Source organism: Phaenicophaeus curvirostris, chromosome 3 (genome assembly GCF_032191515.1).
Source record: "Phaenicophaeus curvirostris isolate KB17595 chromosome 3, BPBGC_Pcur_1.0, whole genome shotgun sequence".
NCBI classification, from domain to species: domain Eukaryota; kingdom Metazoa; phylum Chordata; class Aves; order Cuculiformes; family Cuculidae; genus Phaenicophaeus; species Phaenicophaeus curvirostris.
In genome coordinates, this window is record NC_091394.1 from 17,231,347 (window position 1) to 17,250,143 (window position 18,797).

General features: G+C 57.6%; 1 protein-coding gene across 1 annotated transcript; it reads left to right on the forward strand.

Moving 5' to 3' along the window:
• The first annotated feature begins 14,543 nt into the window (after window positions 1-14,543).
• On the forward strand, window positions 14,544-17,012 carry LOC138718553 (forkhead box protein J1-like). The gene is made up of 2 exons (XM_069853059.1): window positions 14,544-15,047; window positions 16,233-17,012. The coding sequence occupies exons 1-2, from the start codon at window positions 14,544-14,546 to the stop codon at window positions 17,010-17,012; spliced, it is 1,284 nt and encodes a 427-aa protein (XP_069709160.1).
• The last annotated feature ends 1,785 nt before the right edge of the window (window positions 17,013-18,797 follow it).

The window sequence follows — 18,797 nt, forward strand, 5'->3', positions numbered from 1 at the left end:
AAACCTGGAGGGCTGCGACAAAGGAAAGAGAAGGGAGCTGAACCCCACCTCTTTGCAGAGACCCTCAGGCATCTCCGCCAGACCTTGCCAGCCCCACCCTTCCCTTTCCCTGGCCGGGAGGAGCAGGTGGGACAAATACCTCGGCTGGCAGCTGCTGCTCAGGAAGGCCCCCAATGCCCCCGAGATGTTCCTCTGCCCTCGAACCCTGAAGCAGGGCAAGGCACAGCAGCTCGCTGCCCAGGCTCTGTCCCCTGTCCCAGCAGCCCCGGCACGCACAGCACTGCCCCTACTCACCCTGGCAGATCTCAGGCAGCTTCTCCTCCCGTTGGTGCCTCAGGTGGCGCGCGGCAAGCCCTAGGCACAGAGCTCTGTCAGCCGCCTGCTCCCCAGCGTGCTCCCAGCAGCACAGCTCCCGGCTCTGCCGGTCTGGCTGCAGCCCCTGCTCCCCCTCAGCAGGGAGACCCCAGGGAAGGGCAGTGCCGGGCTGGGGTGAGGGACTGAGCGAGGCTGCAGCCAAGCCCAGCGTCGTGGGCAGGGGTGGGAGAGGGAGGCACCGAGCCCTGGCTGCCCAGGCCCGTCACGGGGCACCCAGGGCTCTGGCAGCCCCAGGGCTCCCCTTGCTGCCAGTGCAGCGGCGGGGACTGGGGCCAGGCTGCAACAGAGGGACCCCGGGGGCTGTGGCTCACCGACAAACCGCACGGCCGCCTCTCGCAAGGTGTCCTGAGCATCCTGCAATTATGCCAGGCTCTCGTGCAGGTATTCTGCAGCTCTGCCTTTGGCCTTCACCAGCTGGAGAGAGTAGAGGGGCACAGAGTGTCACGCAGCCTCCCCAGGCAGCTGGACCAGCATCCCCTTTACCCCTGCCACCTCAGGCCATTCCCATCTCCCAGACAGGAGCCCTGTGGCGCTGAGGCACAGAGACAGCTGCAGGCATAGGGGTCTGGAGGTCCTGTGACCCTTCTGTCCCGCTGCCAGGGCCCAGACAGCCTAGGGTCTCCTTCCACACCATGAGAGTGGGGAGGGGAAAGGGGCTTGGAGAAGCAGCCCCGGGGGCTCTGGGCCCAGGGGAAGGGAAGGAGGCTCCAGGCTCTGGGCTCTGGGCTCTAGGCTCGAGCAGAGCAGGAACGGCTGTCCCCTTGTCCAGACTGGGCTCTAGGGCTTGGGGCTTGTCCTCACCAAGTACTCCCCAACTCGGAATATCTGCTGCGTCTGGGTCAGGCGAGTGAGATTTCTCAACTTCAGCAGCTTTGCAGCAACGAGGAGGGCTTCCTGAGCTGCCTGTGGAGAAGGACAGGGGTTGGGGTTCCAGGGACTCAAAGCCCTGGCCTCCAGCACGTGCACGGACAGCCAGAAAGTCTCTAGGGACTCTCGTGGTCAGGTGTTGGTGGCCATGGACTGCTGCTGAGCCCTGCTGGACCACCTATTGCAGGCGTGGGAGATGTCCGTGCCAGCTTCTCCTTCCTTCCTTTTGATCCTCTCTCTGGGTGCGCTGGAGGAGAGGTGAATGGGGGAAGGAGGGAGAAACAGGAGCCCATCTTCCTCGCCTCTGTGGCAGGAGGCCACAGGAAGGCAGTGGTGGGATCCATGCAGGGAAGCAGGGTCTGCCCCGTCCTCAGTGACTCCAGCTCTTGGACCCTGAGACCACACAGGCTCCTCGTGTCGGACTGCCAGCAGCCCTTTTCCCTCCCTGGTGCCCAGGCCACACTTGTGGCATCAGCTCAGCCTTCCCCGCATCCCTGCTCAGGTTCGTAATCTGTACCTTGGCCACGCTCTTGGTCTGGTCACTCATGCGAAAGAACAGTGGGATCAGGCTTCTCCACACATGCTCCTTTGTCTGCTGCTTGTTGTTCCCCACCACCATCTGCATCGCATCTTTGAAGAGGCAGATGGAGAGCTCTCGCAGCTGGCTGCACTCCTGGAAGGGAGGAGGACAGGAGACTTGGAGCGAGAGCCGCTCCCAGAGCAGGGTCGAGGGCAGGGCTGCTGTGAGAGGAGATGCTTTGGAGCCAGACTCCACAGCCAGGAGGGAAAACCCCGGCCCAAATAGCCCTGCGGGGCTGGGCTGATGGGCAGTTGTCCTTGCAGAGGGCCGAGCGGTGGGGCTGAGGCTCCCACAGCAGCCTTACATCATCAAAGACCGGCCGGAGCTTCTCCAGCAGCTGCAGAGCCACGGGGCTGGCCTCCTTCCTCCCCAGATGACGCAGCACGTTCTGGACAACCAGCAGAGCCTTCATCTTGTTCTCGGAGCCGGCATTCTCCTGGGTGCCCATGATGTCCGGCAGCAGGTCTAGCATTTTCCTTGCCTGTATCAAGCACAGAATTCCCTTTTGCAAAATGGGGAAAGAGCACCCTAGCACAAATTCTCTGGCCACTGAGCACTAGCCTCCGCGTTACCCACAGCCCCAGCCCCAGGCTGCCAACGTGGCTGCAGCCTGCCCGTGCCCCACTCACCGTCTCAGGTCTCTGCGACAGTGTCACCAGGCTTCTGAGCTCCAGTGAGAGCAGACCCGGGCTTGTACGCTGCAGGAACCTCTGGGTTTGGTCCTGGCCAGCAATCTCCTCTGCGTTCCCGTAACCTGAGGCCAGCAGCTGGAAGAAAGAGAGCAGTGGGAGACTGGCAGGAGTTGCAGGGTTCCCCACACCGTGAGGCTCCCTGAGGGCAAGGGCTCCGGGGCCCACGCAGCGTGGGGTGGCCCTGGCACAGTTGGCGCAAAGGAACCCAGTGCTGGGCCGGTCCCTGCCGGCCCCAAGGGGCCGTGGCCGTATGTCCTGGAGGAGGTGACCATCTGGGGGCAGGTGGGAGGGGAGATGGCCGGGCCCCTTTTCCCACAGAGGCAGATGCAGCCCAGAGAGCGAGCAAGGACTGCTCTGGCCACTCACAGACAAACGAAGGAAGCAGGCGACCTCCTCTGCGTTGGAGCTGAAGACGCCGTGCAGCCACTTGCCCTGGAGCTGTCGGAGCAGCTCGCTCAAGGCCTTCTCCACTGTGTGGGGCTGGGAAAGCAGCACATCCCAGATGGCCAGAGCAGCCCTGCAGGACCAGACTGCTCTGTCAGCAGAGCTGCCTCGACACCGCGCGGTTCCTGGGACAGCCCGCAGGATCCAGGCAGTCCTGCAGCCCCGGCCCCTTCCAGACTTTTGCTTGGGGGCCGGGTCCCTGCCTGGGCGAGCAGGAGGGATCTGGGATAGCGTTCCTGTTGCTGATGCACTCCTTGTTTTCATAGATGCACCTCACGATGTCCGGAACCTGGAGGGTACACAGGGGAGGTCGGGGCTGCTGCTGGAGTGCAGCCATTTCCCAAGAAACCACTTCCCATCCGACTGTGCTGCCAGGCGCCTGAGGCGCCTGGGTCAGGGAGAGAGGGATACGGGGACACACAAAGCCTGGAAGCGCTCAAGGGAAGGGCACAGCAAGGCAGCCACACGCCACTTACCTGCGCTAGCCATGAGGCGGGCTCTCCCATGGCCACATCCAGGATGCTGCTCGCCGCCTCCTTGGCATCCAGGCTTGAGTCTCTCAGGGCCTTAATGGCCATGAGGACGAGCTCTGTCTTCTCAGAAGGCTCGAGGTATTTTCCAAGTGCCTGCGGGCGGAAGGAAGGCAGGGAAGACACGTCTCACCGAGTGCCCGGATGGTGCTACTCCGCTGAGCTGGGGGAGCAGCTCTGGGCACAGATGTCCTGGCAGCAGTGCCCGCAGGAAAGCTGGCAGCAGGGGCTACAGTCGGTGCACAATGGAGCACGGGGACAGAGAGCCCTCAGCATGGGGGAGGAAGGGTGGAGGCTGTGGGCACAGCGCTGGGCCCGCGGAGAACCGGGGCTTGCTGGAAGCCAGGAGAGCTGAAGCTGCTGCTGGGTCCCTGCTCGGGGACAGCAGCAACCCCCTCACTGGAGACAGTGAGGCCATGCCACCCCGCTCATTCTGGATCCCTTCGCTCACACGAGTCTCCTGCTGATGTGCTCATTACCATGGCAATGCGGCTTGCGCTTGGTGAAGTCAGCCAGGTGTCCTCAGCTTCCCGCTCCCTTTGTCTCTCTGGATGTTCTGGATCATCCTGTGGACGTGCCGTGCCTAAACACGAGGGGATCACGGAAGAGTGGATAAACGAGAGGCAGGGGACGTCTGGAAGCTGGCAGGCTCTCATGGATGACTTCCAGAAGCACCGGAACAGTCCCTTGCAAGACTCGGGGAAACAACCAGGTGTATGAGGAGAGGTCTGTGTGTGTGTGGAGGGAGGCAGCCCACCCCAGCTCCTCTTACATTTTTGCTGCTGGAAGAATCTGAAGAGGTAATGAAGAGCATCCAAAGCCCCCGATCTGATCTCCCAGTTTTTGCCAAAGCAGCAAAAGATGAGACGTCCCAGCAGCTGTCCCAGGAGGGGGATACGGATCTCTGTGAGGCAGGCACGGCTGTCATCGTCTCCTTCGCAGGTGCTCCAGCCCTGGGTGTGGGAGGCAAGAGAGGTAGAAGGGCTGAGGGGCAGCAGGTGCAATCAAAGTCCTGAACCCAGGAGCTTCCACAAGGAAATATCCCCAGTGAGACAGGATTTGGAGGACCCTCCCAACGGTGCTTGTAGGGCAGCAGGGCAGGGAGAGCTGCAGACCTGGCCTCCCACCATGCTCCTTGGGCAGTCCTGTCCTGCACAGGCCTGGGGACTGAGACGAGTCCTGGCAGAGAGGGCACTGGGGAGAGGAGACCGTGGGAATAGGAAAGAAACGGAGACCTTCTCTCCAGGGCAGAGCCTCACTGAACACCTCAACCAGACTCGCCTCACAGGCATCTCCGAGCTAGGGGCTGCTCCGGTGTGCAGGGAAGGGAAGAACCCCCAGCTGGAGGGTGCCTGTCTCCTTACCTGTGCTGAGGAACCGCTGGCCAGGAGGAAGTCACTCAGCCTCACAATCCGCCCCACCACCCTCTCACACGCAGCTGTGCTCTGGCAGGTGGTGAAGGGCAGAAGCATCTGGGAGGAGAGAAACTGCTGGTGTGTCCTGGGAGCCGGCACCCGCGCCAGCAGAAGAAGCGCTGCCCGTGTCCTGGTGGGACTCACGCAGGTCCCCAGGGCAGCACCTGCTCCTTGTCCTGCCCTCCCCAAAACAGAGCCCTGAGCGCCCTCTCCGTGGAGGCTGGACTTTGGGACAGGAGCCTGCCTGGGGGTCTGCAGAGGGGAATGGCAGTCCAGCCCCCTGAGAAGCCAGGAGTGCAGGGCTCCAGGGTTGGGGTCCCTGTGTGGGACAGGAAGGTCCCAGTGGGTTGCTGCCCAGCAGATGTGGAGAGGAGAGAACAGGGGACCGCGAGGCAGGGGACGGGCAGCACCAGCTGCCGCTGCTGCGGTGCCTGAGGAGAGGGATCAAAGGCCTCCCGCTGCCTCGGTGCAAGGAGAGCTCTGGGGACAGAGCTGGCCCAGAAGTGCCGCGGGCAAGGCTTTGCTGTGACGCAGCAGTGGGATGCAGAGGGGACATCACATGGACTGCGGGCAGGGGACGCTGGGCTCCCAGAAGAGCGTGATGGGCCACCCTTGGCTGCGTAAGGGAGCTGGGCACCCTCCCTGCAGAGTGCTCTGTGTGTGGTACTGGGCTGGGGACCGTCCCCTTAGGACGGTCCCCTCAGGAAGAGGCCTCGTGAACCCCACTCTTTGCCAATGCCAGACCTGTAAGATTGTCTGCAGCTCCACAAAGAAAGCAGCGGAAGAACGGAGCAGTATCTGCAGCATGGTGTCCACGTCCTCCAGGGCCTGCAAGGAGGACAGAGGGTGGTGGCAATCTTTCTGCAGTCCCTCTCATCCCAGGGACAGATCTGACAGAGCAGCCCGCGGTGCTGGACATGGCCAGACCCGTGGGAAGGGGATGAAGGCTTGAGGGCGGGAAGGCAGAGTTGAGTCCCTGCCCTGCCTTGGCTGTCTCTCAGCAGGCGGTGTCAGGGAGAAGATCAGAGGGGCGAGGGGCTCCCGTAGCTCAGCCAGTGCTTACCCTGAAGTAGAGACCTTTGAGAGGGGCCGGCATGTCCATTTGTGGTGGAAGGAAGAAGACGCTGCTGAAACAGGCCTGCAAGAGGCGTTTCATTTTCTCGTCCAGCACCATCTGCACTTGGCTGCAAAGCGAGACAGGGCCATGTTGGACACTGGTGCTGGGAGCGGTGCCTCGATGCCTTGGGCAGGTGGACAGGGACCTCTGGAGGAGGGATCACCAAGAGGGATGGAGGCTGTGCGGGAAGCCCCACCAAGGGGCACCTCCTCTGTCTCTGGCATTGCCTTGGCCCAAGGACATCCTGGCAGGCAAGTCTCCTGCCTCCGTCTGTGGGGAACAGCTGAGACCGGGCGTGGAGCTGCAGGATCCCTCTGCTGTCCGCAGAGTTCCCCTCCTGGCACCACTGGGCTCTGCTGGCATGGGGGATGCTCCCAGACGGGGCCGGGGCCACGGGCTGTTGAGAGGTGCTCGCGGAAGCAGGGGCTGGGCACGTACCTCAAGGCAGCGTCGCAAAGCATGGCTTGCTGCCGCATTGCTGTGTTCAGGTAGTTCTTGGGCTCCTCTTTCACCAGCATCTGCAGAGCACAACCACAACGGTTCCTGGCAGCCGCCAGCAGACCCAGCACCAGGCGGTGGAGCAGGAGGAGACCCTCTGCCTCTGCCCCCAGAGAACCCTCCACCACCCCCAGTGCCAGGCTCTCTGCTTGCAGGGCTTCACAGCGGCACCCGAGTCCCCTCGTAGCAGCTCAGTGTCCACGCACGCTTGTCCCTGCCCTCCTCACAGTGTGCCGGTGCCCGGAACATTGACCCCATCCCCAGACCCGCTCCTGTCCGCTCACCTCGAAATTCTCTGCCGGCTCCAATTTGCGGCAGTAGGCGTTCAGGTCCTGGGGCAAGTCCTGGCACTGGGCAGGTTTGCACAGGGTGCAGAGGGACTGTGGAGAATGCATCGTCTGGGCCTCCTCCTGGCAACCAGGGACAGAGAGGCAAACGGGGAGCGTGAGAAGGTTGGCACACGGCCAGCAGGACTGGGGTGCTGGGGCTGCAGTGCTGCCCAGGAGAGCCAGGGGAGACGCTCTGTCCGGCCAGCAGCCCCGGCAGCAGAGCCGGCGGCCCCGTCGGGAGACACGGGCACAGCTCCCATGCAAAGGGATGCGAGTACCTTCACTGAGAAGGTTAGAGACCCGAGGATGAGCTGCACGGGTTCTTCTTGCCCTCTGTCCTGAGTCACCAAGCTGGACGCAGCAGAGGAGTCACCTAGCAAAGGAGGAAAGTAGGGAGGGCTGTAGAGAGGGGCTGCAGGTAAACGTGAGGAGAAGAAGGAGCTCTGCCCTCTGTCCAGACCTGTCCCTGCTCCCCTGGCCCAGTTTTCCCGTGGGTGTCTCATCTGGAGGGTGCCTGGCAGATGGGTTGCAATGCTGGAGCACAGCGTGGAAAGCCACCTCCCGCCCTGGGGGAGGCTGTGCTGGGTTCGGCAGGGCACGAAAGGTAAAGGTAAAGCTGCTCCTGGCTCTTTACGATGCACAGCCAACCAGCTGCTCTGGTACGCTGGGGAAATCCTTCAGCGATGAATGTCAGAAGGCTCAGATTTCTGCCAAAGCTTCCTGGCAGCTCGGCACAGCCTTTTCTGCAAACAACTCCTTGGCTTCCACTGAACTGAACGCTGGGATGGGATGTGCCCAAAGGGACATTAGGAGGATAGCAATCCAAGGCCCCCAGGAAATGAGCCCTCTGCAGAAGTCCCTGTCCCATCACCAGCTCCAGCACCACCCAGCTCCTCTTTCCTAAACCTGGTGCCGATAACATGGTCACAAAACCACACTGTGATGTGGAAATGAGGAGCTGAGCATGAGTGAGTGTCAGGTGGCTGCAAGGGCAGCAGAACAGCCCCCTTCGATGTTGCGGGAAGGAGACTGATCACATCTACATTCCACCAAGGCCAGCAGCATCCCAGTGATGCTCCTCTGATAAGGTTTCTCCTTCCCATTTCCAGGGGCATTTGCTGAAATGCCCTCGCGTGCCCCTTCAAGCTTGACTAAAATTGAAGACCCACAGCTCCAGGAAAGAGGAAGATTGTGAAGTGGAAGAAGTCTCTGGTCAGGTGAGGCAGGAGATTTGGGGCTGGTGTCTGCATAGGGTCACTTGTGGACCAGACAAGAGCCCGTTCCCAGCCCCAAACACGCACTGCTCATCACTGTCCATCAGCTGTGGGTCTTCAGTTTTAGTCAAGTTTTGACTAGTCGAAAATAACAGCCTGGGTTGTTCACTATTGGATCCACAGTTTTTCAATGTTATGGATATTTAAACAATATATGATACCAGGCACATACAACACTTAAAATATGTACATGCATTATCTAATAAGGCTTACATCAATTGTCTAACAAGCATTTCAAGTCCGGTAAAATATTGTTCTCCATTGCTTTGTGAGTATCGTACTTTGCAGTTTAACATCAGTCATGATTTTTGTAGTTTCCACGTCCAAAGAGTCACGGACTGGTCAGTTGACCCAAAGCCTCCGTCTCCCTATATGCTACTTTCTGCATGGGGTTCAATTGCTGGCAAACAAACCATCTGAGTAATTCTTGTGCCCTTTGGTATAAAGCGAGGAGGCACACGCAATCCAAGCCATCGTTTGTATTGCTCTCGTAAAGTCGGCATCAGTCAATTCCGGTAAAACCAACAAACTTTGTGACAGGTGATCCTGCAATTAACTGTGCACTAAGCCTGGGTTTGCATTCTCTAAGGCTAATTGTTTAAGCATAAACTTCTCGAGTGGCGATATTGCCCGCCTGCCTATTTAAGGCCTCTTGTAATTTGTCTAGAAATATCATGTAATAAATGCCATTTTGCCAGATTGCTTTTTGATCACAAATACAGGTGTGTTCCAAGGACTGTTAGTTGGGACTATATGCCCTTGATCTGTTTGCTCCTCCACGAACTTCTGCAACGCACCCAATTTTTCACTCCTTCATGTTTCCAATGCCTTTTCCCATTGCACTTAACACATCTCCCCCCCACAAGATTAGGGGAACGCCCTTGCCCACTGTTGTTCCTGCGTTTCCTCCCTCTGTTAGGCTGCCCCCCAAAAGAAGTCATGTTTGTTAACCCCCCGTGGGAGTCCTTTTCTTTAGGGAGGCAGAGGGCAAAGGATAAGGCACTCATTGAGGGAGAGGGCATTGAGCCTCTTGGTCCCCAGGCTTTCCAGCACTGAGAAGACGGCAGACCCTCATGGGTCCTGCATGGATCCCACCACTGTCTTCCTCCTCCCCCTGTACCTCCTGCCACAGAAGACAGGAAGGTGGCGTCCTCTCCCTCCCTCCCTCCTCTCCCCATTCACCTCTCCTCCGGAGCATCCCAGGGGAAGGATCCCAGCATACCCATCCCAAGAAAGGACAGAGACGCAGGCACAGACGTCCAGTAGGGCTGAGCAGCAGACCACGGCCACAAAGACCTGACCAGGAGAGTCCCCAGAGGTTTTCCAGCTGTCCCTGCTGGTGTTGCAGACCAGGGCCTCGAGTCCCTGTCCCCCCGATCCCTGTCCCACTCTGCAGGCAACACCAGCCTCATCACAAGGAATTTCTTCCTCATGTCTACTCTAAGTCCTCCCCTTTCAAACCTGAACTCACTCCCACTCGCCCTGTCACCATGTGCCATCCCCAGCTTTATTGTAGCCCCTTCAGGTGCCACAAGGCCACTACGAGGTCTCCCGAGAGCCTTCTCTTCTCCAGGCTGAACAACCCAAACTCTCTCAGGCTGTCCTCGTAGCAGAGGTGCCTCAGCCCCAGTCCGTGCTCCAGCTACAGCCACGGCAGGAGGAGCTGCGTGACAGGAGCTGCTCACATCAGCCGCGTTTGCACCTGGCAGGAGACACGGCTGTGCCCCATCCCCACGCCAGTGCTGAGCCCAGCACCAAGGGCCTTCCTCAGCCTTGCCTTCCTGGGTGGTGAGATGTCCTGTCCTGACACCCAGGACATCCTCCTGTGGCCAGAAGGAAGGACGGAGCCCATCACTTGTCCCACAGGGGCTGCACGTGTTTTTCTCGCCTCGCTATTCCCTGCTGTCGGCACAATAAATCTGGACAAGTCTGGTGTCCCACAGGCTCCCAGATCCCATCTGAGGGTGCAGGGGAAGGCTCCTTCAACTCTCACTAAGTGCTGGCACAGCCCTTGCGCTGGCAGACCCCTCAGGGTAGGACACCCACCCCCTGCCCCACGACGCTTCCCCACAGCTGGGACAGACCCCCACCATAACCCCACTAAAACCCCACCCTTTTCAGCAGCAACCACAAGCCATCAGAGATGTCCAACAAGGCTGGGGACATCGAGGACAGTGCCTCTGCTCCCAGCCCCCATCAGCCCCGCCTGCACCCTGCCTCAGCCTCCTCCCTCTCAGGGCAGATGTTCCTGACCGGCACCTCCGGCATCTCCTGCCGGGTAGAGCCAACACCACCAAGAAGCAGGAGGCCTCCCTGCAGGATAACATCCCACTGAAGAAAAAAAAGACAAAGCCGGTGCGCCGGCTGGCCAAACACTAGAGGAGCCTCTGAGAGGTGAATCTGGACAAGGACGGAGCGGCGGTGGGCAGTGCTGGGACACAGAGAGATCCAAAGGCCGGTGCCTGCACTCACCCTCTCCAGCCCCAGCCCTCTCCCAGATCCCTGTTCCTTGTTTAATTCAGTAACAGGACTGTGTGTTCACTTGCCAGCACCTCTCTGCTTGCAGAACTATTTGCAGTGGGAGAGGGGGATGAGGGTGTTAACGCAGCCCCTGCCCAGCCCATGGTGACTGAGCTGGGCTTGGGACTGACACTGAGAGGTTGGGGAGACGGGGCATCACTCCAGGTGCTGAATACCCCTGGGAGCCCAGTTTTTACCACAGATTGCCTTTTTTTTTTTGTTTTGTGTGTGTGTGAGTGTGTGTGCGTTCTAAGTCCTCCTCTTGCAAAGCTCGTGTCCTGCAAAGACAGCTGTGCCAAGGTCCTGACCTTGCCTCCCAAACGGACCAGAGAGTGGAGAAACTCCAGAAGCTGTGGAGTTGGACAGCCTGGGGCCTCCCAAAAGGTTCTCCTGGAGCTCTGCAGAGAAGCAGCAGCTGTCCCACCAGCGTGCGCAGCCTAAGGGCTCCCTTCCACACGCATGTTCCTTGGCTTTCCCCAAGCTTGCTGCCCCCTGCTAGCAGAGGAGATTCCAGGGAAACAAGGGCTGTCTTTGCTCAGCACTCGGAGCTGCTTCTCTCCACTCAGCTGAGGCACAAAGGCTGCAGCCCTCCTCCATCATGCAAACCTTGTGTGCCTGTCCCACAGGTCCCCCAGACATCGTGTGCAGGGAATTCCTTGGGAAGGACCAAAGGCTGGGGAAAGGAATGGATCTAGGTGGATGGGGGTGGGAAGCAGGGTGGAAAAGAGGAGCACGGAAATCATACGGTCACCAGTTCATGCAAGTTGGGAAGGACGGGGTGGGTAGTCCTTTAGACCTCAAGCTCCAGCAGTGCCAGTGAGGATGTCAGGCCAAGATGCTGGGGGGGTTCATCCAGTGGGGTCTAAAAAGCCTCAAAGGATTGAGGCCTGACATCGCACAGCTTCACATCTTCGCGTTGTCCACTCTAGGAATGATGGTGGCCGTAGCGAAGTGTCTCTCTCCCAGCCACCTTCTCTTTAAATCACTATGAAGAGCTTCCACATAGCAGAAAACGGCAGTTGGCTGCAGTTGTGAGACACGGTGACATCAGGAAAGCAGCTCAATCAGCAGCTGGCGTGAAGAAATCCTTGTGGAAGAAGAGGAGGAGAGCATGGCAGAGGGAGAGGTGTCTCAGCCGGCTTCGTTGTGGGGAATGCAGACCTTGAAAGACAACATATCAGACAATAAAAGCTGATCTCCTATGGCAACTGTTATTTTCAAGTTGGGGGATGTCACTTGGACGGGTTCAGGGGCGGCAGCGGTGGCAGAAAGCCGCGGGGAGCGTTGGACTCTCTGGGGAGGGAGATGGTACGAGCCCATGGGATAGCAGTGCTGAGGGCTGAGCCGTGTGGCTGGAGCGAAGCCGGCTGTCAGGAGCAGTGAGTTTGCACAGAGGATGGTTATTGTTATCACTCTTTTTCTTCTTTGAATTCCCCCGTGCCCCATCCAGACCACGGCAGCGAGGGCTTCTGGGATCTCCCTTACTGTGGGCACAGGAGCTGGCAGGGGCCGGGTGGTGACCGGCTTAGACCCTGAGGGCTTAGACCCTAAAAACGCAGCCTTGGATCCTAAAATGAGGATTTGGAACCTAAAATCACGTCTTGGGAATTGAGAATGCAGTGAACGTTTCTGCCCTAAAAATGAAGCTCTGCGCCTAAAAGTGAGCTTTGCAAACTAGAAATTAGGCTACATAAATTAGATTTTGACCCGCAGGAAGAGGGTGTTTGACCCAATTACTGACTGTTTGGACCCCCTAAAATTCAACCTCAGACCCATTAAACCCAGCTTCTGACGCATTTCTGAGTAAGAGGCTTGGAATCTGTGGTGTGCTGGAAGCCAGAATGTCTTCCTAGCAGCTCCAATCCCTGTGAACTGTCACCCTCCGGCAGTTCAAGTTTATGGCAGCCAAGTAATGCACAGTCAGACCCAAACCCCTCTGGTTTGTTAAAAAGCACCTCCCACAACAGCCTCAACCCTGCGGCTCTAAAATGAAGCTCTGCAGAACAGCTAACCCTTTGTGCCCTTAAGTGATGCTTTGAACCCTCAAACACAGGCTTTTGAACCTCATATTACACTTTGGGCACTGAAATGAGGGTTTCAAAACTAATTATGCTCCTTTGGGGCACAAAACAGAAGACCTGAACCTTAAGGAAAGTGTTTTGGAACCCCATCATTCCCCCCCATGCAACCTAAAAACAAAGCTTTGGCTTCTAAACACAGGATTTCGGGGGCTCAAAAAATGGGGTTGAGAGACTGAAAATGGATCTCTAGAAACAAAAACTTAAGCTGCGGGGCCTAAAACTGGGCTTCAGAGGAGATATCAGAGGCAAGTCCTATGGAAAGTCCTTGGAACAATGCACACACCCACGAGCTGGTACCAGTCACTGGGGCTACACAACACTACTGCACAAATAACCAGAATCTCTAAGGGCTTTAGGAGGTGGGGGAGGATCCTACAGCACATGTACTCACCTGGTGAAGAGGTGACACCAAACCGCAGGGAGAAGACCAGCCTACGTACTCCTAGCACAGGAACAACCTCCCCCCACACTCCTACTGCTCGAGGAGGCCTCAAAATGGCCTCTGGCAGGGCTGCCTTTAGGCTCAAGGCAGAATGGGATCATGGTCATATATGGTCATGTTGGCAGCCATTGGCTGGAGGGTCCCCAGGCAGCACCAGGGTGGGGTCTGTAAGCTGAGCCCCAGCTCCCCTGCACCCTGCCTCAGCCTCCTCCCTCTCAGGGCAGATGTTCCTGCTACAGGAAGCTTTCCAGAAAGTTCTCCTGGAAGTATGCTGGATACTTTAAAGACAGTCCCCTGGAAAGTGCCTTCTCAGATGTTTTGAAGCGTCCTGCAGAGCGTTTGCCGGCTGTCAGGAGCAGTGGGTTTGCACAGGGGATGGTTATTGTTATCGCTCTTTTTCTTCTTTGAATTCCCCTGTGCCCCCATCCAGACCACGGCAGCGAGTGCTTCTGGGATCTCCCTTAGTGTGGGCACAGGAGCTGGCAGGGGCCGGGTGGTGACACTGGGCACCAAGCTTCGGAACAAGGTGTGGCTGCCCTGAAGCTTCTTTTGGGGAGAAAAGCCTGTTCTGTGGGAGCGGGGCAGGTGGTTCTGCTGGCCCCGCCCCCCGCTGACTGTTGGGCGCAGCGTCATTCGAAAGGAGTAACCTCCAGCCCCAGCCGCCCCGCGCAGCCCGTGCAGAGCTCCTCGTCCCCGGCCGGCCTCGGCGGGCTCGCTCCTTGCCCAAAGACACGGGATCGCAGGTTCGTAGCAAAGCAGGGAAGGCAGACACTGCATCCCCAGCCTGGGAGTAACGGAGGGCTGAACGGGCAGCTGGCTCTGCGTGAGGGTGTGCCTGGGGTGGGTCTGCGCGGTCCCCCACCGCGTTGTGTTGGGGTGCCAGGAGCAGGGAGGAGCAGGAATAACGTGGAAGAGAGGGAAGCTGAAGACGTTTTGTCCAGGTCTTTCATCTTGACATTTTGTCCTGCTTAGCAACGTGTGGGAGAAACGTCCACTCTGTTTGGGACAGCAGGGCTGGATGTTGGTTACGTAAGGGGTGGTTTTAGTCGTTGTTGTTTTATTGATTACTTTCTGAGTCCAAGACTTGCTGGGCCCACGAGGGTTGGGTGATACTGGGATGTAGGGGTTTGAGTGAATTTTCGCAAGCTTCCGGGCTGGTAGATCATCCAGGGGAGGTGTCACGGCTCTGGTGCGCAGCAGCCCGGGGATGGATCTCACTCAGCGGCACTGGGAGCACCCAGTCCCAGCCTTGCTCACAGGCCAGAGAGCAGCTGCTCCTCAGAGAGCCTCATCCCTTCCCTGTTGTCATTGCAGGATCTGCTCCATCCCCTCCCTCCGCTTCAGACGCACCCCGTGAATGCCAGAGCTGCCGATGAGGCATGGCTGAGGGGTGGCTGAGCCACGAGGAGACAGGGAAGGACAGAGGGCAGGAGGGCAGCAGGAGAGACTCGGACGATGTGGACGACAGCCTGCCCAACCTGACGTGGCTGCTGGACTTCTCCATCATCAGCGCTAGCATGGGCAACTCCTCCTGCTGCCCCAGCAGCCCGGACCCCCACAGCTGTCAGGGCATCCCCAGCTTTGCTGCACCGTGCTCACCCCTGGGCACTGACCAACTGTGCATGGAAATGCCCCAAACTCCACGCATGCCCATCTCCTCCTCCAGCTGGATGACGGAGCACCACGTTGTGTCCACGCACCCTCAGCTGACGGCGGGTATTGACTACCAGACCAACCCCTACATCAAACCACCCTATTCTTATGCCACCCTCATCTGCATGGCGATGGAAGCCAGCAAGGAGCCCCACGTCACCCTCTCTGACATCTACAAGTGGATTACCGACAACTTCTGCTACTTCCGTCAAGCTGATCCCGTGTGGCAGGTAGGACATTTGAGAACTCTTGCCCTGCCCCATCTCCCCTTATGGCTGGGAAGGGCCTTTCACAGCTTCCATCGTGTAAGAGAGAGCTCAGGGTCATTTTTGGAGTGGAAAGGTCCCCATTGCGCTGTTGGTCCCTGCATCTCCTCTTGACTCTGGAGTGAAGGTGTCTCTGTCTCCCACTTCAGCTTCCTGTAGCTTGCTGCCCTGCTCCATCTCAGAGGACACTCTCCAGCACGGGTGGCTTTCTAGAATGTGGTGGGGCAGGAGGCACCTGGGTTGCTCCTCCCTCTGCTCTAGTTATTCCCAGCCCAAATCCAGAGCGTGCCAGCTATCCTGCACCACTGCTCCCCCAGGCAGGGCTGAGCTAAACCTTTCTTAGCCCCCCGCCCAGGAACTGTCCACCACCTCCCTGGGCAAGTGGGTGTCTGGAGGCTATTGAAGCCCACCAGAGAGAAAGGTAGGGAAGCCCTTGGTCCCTCTCCAGGGCCACAGGTGTTCCCCAGACTCCCCGTGCTGGGAAACTTACGGGAGGGACTCTATGGGAGAAGCTGAGTACCAGAATCTTGACTTTCTCTTGCAAACTCATGGCTGGATATTCACCACACTTTTAATTCAAAGTGTTCATTGACAGAAGGAAGAGATGCAGGAGGTACACAAGGTTCTTGATGGGAGGAAGGATTAATATATTAACCCACCAGGAAATATGGCTGGAAAAGCAGAAAATCCTCTTTTTCTTTCTTTCTCTTCCCCATAGTCTTCCCCCCACCTCCTTTAAGCAGTGGCTGATGAGGATGCAGTGATTTTACCCGGAGCTCCTCTGGGCCAGAAGGCACCTCTGGGGACACACAGGGCTGGGGTGGGACAGCCCCCGTGCCTCTCCAGTTTTGCCCGTCCGGTTTGTGTCAGCCTGGCAGCAGGCAGACATGTGCCTGTATTTTAGCAAACCGCTTTCCCCGCAACACTAACAGGAGGTGTGGGTCAAGCTGGGGATGCGAGGAGGGCCCTGATGGTGCTGTCCACCATGGTGATGCCACATGTTGCCGCTGGTAATGGGGCCACATGGATGTAAAGACCCTCCTCTTCCTCCTGGCTGCAAAGATGCTTCTCCACCAGCCTCCCCACGCAGATAGTTGCGGCACCAGCCGATGATTGTTCCACCTTGTTTTTTTTTCTCTTTTTTCCCAGAACTCCATCCGGCACAACCTCTCCTCAAACAAGCGCTTCATCAAGGTGCCTCGAGAGAAGGACAAGCCAGGGAGAGGTGGCTTTTGGAAGCTTGACCCGCAATACGTTGAGCAGCTCAAGAGCGGTGCCTTCAAAAAGCAGAGGATGCGCCCAGTGCAGATCCACCCAGCCTCCACTGCGAAAGCCCAGCAAGAAGCACAGCGTGGTGCCTCCCTGGCTGCTTCAGCTTGTGCCTCCAATAAAGTCCTCTCTGTCAACCTGGAGTCACAGCTGCTGCTGAAAGAGTTTGAAGAATGTCTTGGCAACCAGAACTGGAATCCAGTGGATGGCAAAAGAGGGCTCAAGCGCAAGCAGCCCTTGCCCAAGCAAACAGCCAAAGCGTGTCGGCTTTCCAATTCCGCCTTGCTGAGCCAGGAGGAGCAGACCCAGCTGGGATCCCTGAAAGGGGACTCTGACCCCATCCTGAACAGAGAGGTCTCCACTTTTGGGGATCTGGAGCTCTTATCTCCAGTCAGCCTCAAAACGCTCAACCTGGAGTTGATGGCACAAGGGCACCACTTTGAATGTCCCCAGGGGCCGGAGCAGGTCCTCACTGAGTCCTCCCAGAACAGCCTGAGCCTGGACGAAAGCTTCGTGGCCACTTCTTTCCTGCAGCATCTCTGTGATGAAGGGACAAGCGATCTCTCAAATTCTGCCAATGCGGAGCAGTTGTTTGAAGTCAACGATGCCTCTGTAATAGCGGATGTCAGCAACTGGATCAATCTGGATTCCCTCTTGTAAGAGGCCAGTCACCGATCAAAGCCCACGTGTGCTTTAGCAGGATGCTCCTCCCACGCTACTGGGACTTCCAAGAACTGGATTCTTCACCTCTCCTTCGCTGTAGGTTATTAGAGATAGAGTAGGCATCAGGTAGGAGTGAGCAGAAGCTGTAGTGTCAGTGGTTTGCCTTAGACTTGTTGAGAAGTCAAAGATTGTAGAGAATTTCTGTTTAGTAACAACAGCATTTAGGACCTTTAATGTTAGCCGCAATATTTATTGAGAGAGGTTGTAGCTTATGAATTAATAAAGAAGCCTTTAAAAAATCCCATTATCCTTGTTGCAATTTGTACTCAAATTTGGGGAGAGGGTGGGAGTGTGGAGGTGGGAGAATCATAGAATCATAGAACCACAGAATCGTAGAATACTTTGGGTTAAAGGGACCTTAGAGATCATCTAGTTCCAACTCCCCTGCCATGGGCAGGGACACCTCCCACAAGATCAGGCTGCCCAGGGCCCTGTCCAACCTGGCCTTGAGCACCTGCAGGGATGATGCAGCCACAACTTCCCTGGAAAAGTTCTGCATTCCTTCCCCAGTAAAGCACGAGGCAAGCTGAGAATTGAATATCTTCAGGTCACGCAAGGGGCAGAGCAGGGCCTTGGGCTGTTGCTTTGTCCAGGTGCCACCGCCTGAAGTCCCCTGGGATGCCACCACATTGGTGGGGATAGTGTCCGGTGGGCACAGGGCTACAGGCTCTGGAGTGTGGTGTGGATGTATTTGTCTGTACTGATAAGGCCTCTCTTTATTTGCTGTTCTCATTATATTTCCCTCTGTTGGGGCCTCCATACGGTGCCAAAGGGCTGCAGAGATTTGTGTGTGATTTCACCTTTTAATGGGATGTTATTTACAATTAAAAAGAATAAATAAGAACAAGCCTTTTGCCTCCTTGTTCTCCTCCAGCCCCTCCTTACCCTGTCAGACCCTCTCTCCTGGAGGTGGGGGTCACCCCACCAGCCCAGCCCTGCCTGTACACCCGGCCCGGATACACAGATGCCCTCACCCCGCTCCGCAGCAGCACAGTGATGGGTTTTCCTCATGGGAAAACTGATGCACAAACAGCCAGCTGCGTGACAACGGCTACACGCTCTCTGTGGCACAAGGGTGGCTCTGTCCCGAGGCCTGGGAGCTGCTCCCAGCCCCTGGAGCATCCTTCCCTGTCCCTGCGCGGAGCTCCTGGGCGTGACATGGTGTAAGCACTCGACACTGACCTTCTGCTCATGACATGTTCCTACCCCTGTATTCACAGAATCGCTAGGTATGGAAAGACCTCCAGGCTCATCTAGTCCAATCATTCCTATCAACCACTAAACCGTGCCCCTCAGCACCTCATCCACCTGCCATTTACATGACTCAATCCCCTCACTGGGCAGCCTCTGCCAGTGCCCAATGACCCTTTCTGTGAAAAATTAGTTGTAGAGAGCAACAAGGTCTCCCCTCAGCCTCCTCTTCTCTATCCCTCCACATGCCCTGTGAAACACAAGTGGCTTTGGAGACCTGGTGGGCACAGGAGTGTGAGCAGAGCTGCACAAAAGCTGCAGAAACAACCAAATCCTTGCAAAATCAACTAAGCTGAGAAGCAGTCGGGCTCTGCCAGGGCCGTGCAGAAAATCGGCACACGCTCAGCTGCTGGGGCAGGCGCGGTGGGGGCAGTGGGTCAAGAGGCAGCAGGTTTGGGAAGCTCCGAGGTGTTTTAACACAGGGTGCGCAGCACAAAGTGCGATCAGCATAAAAGCCCAAACTCTCCAATA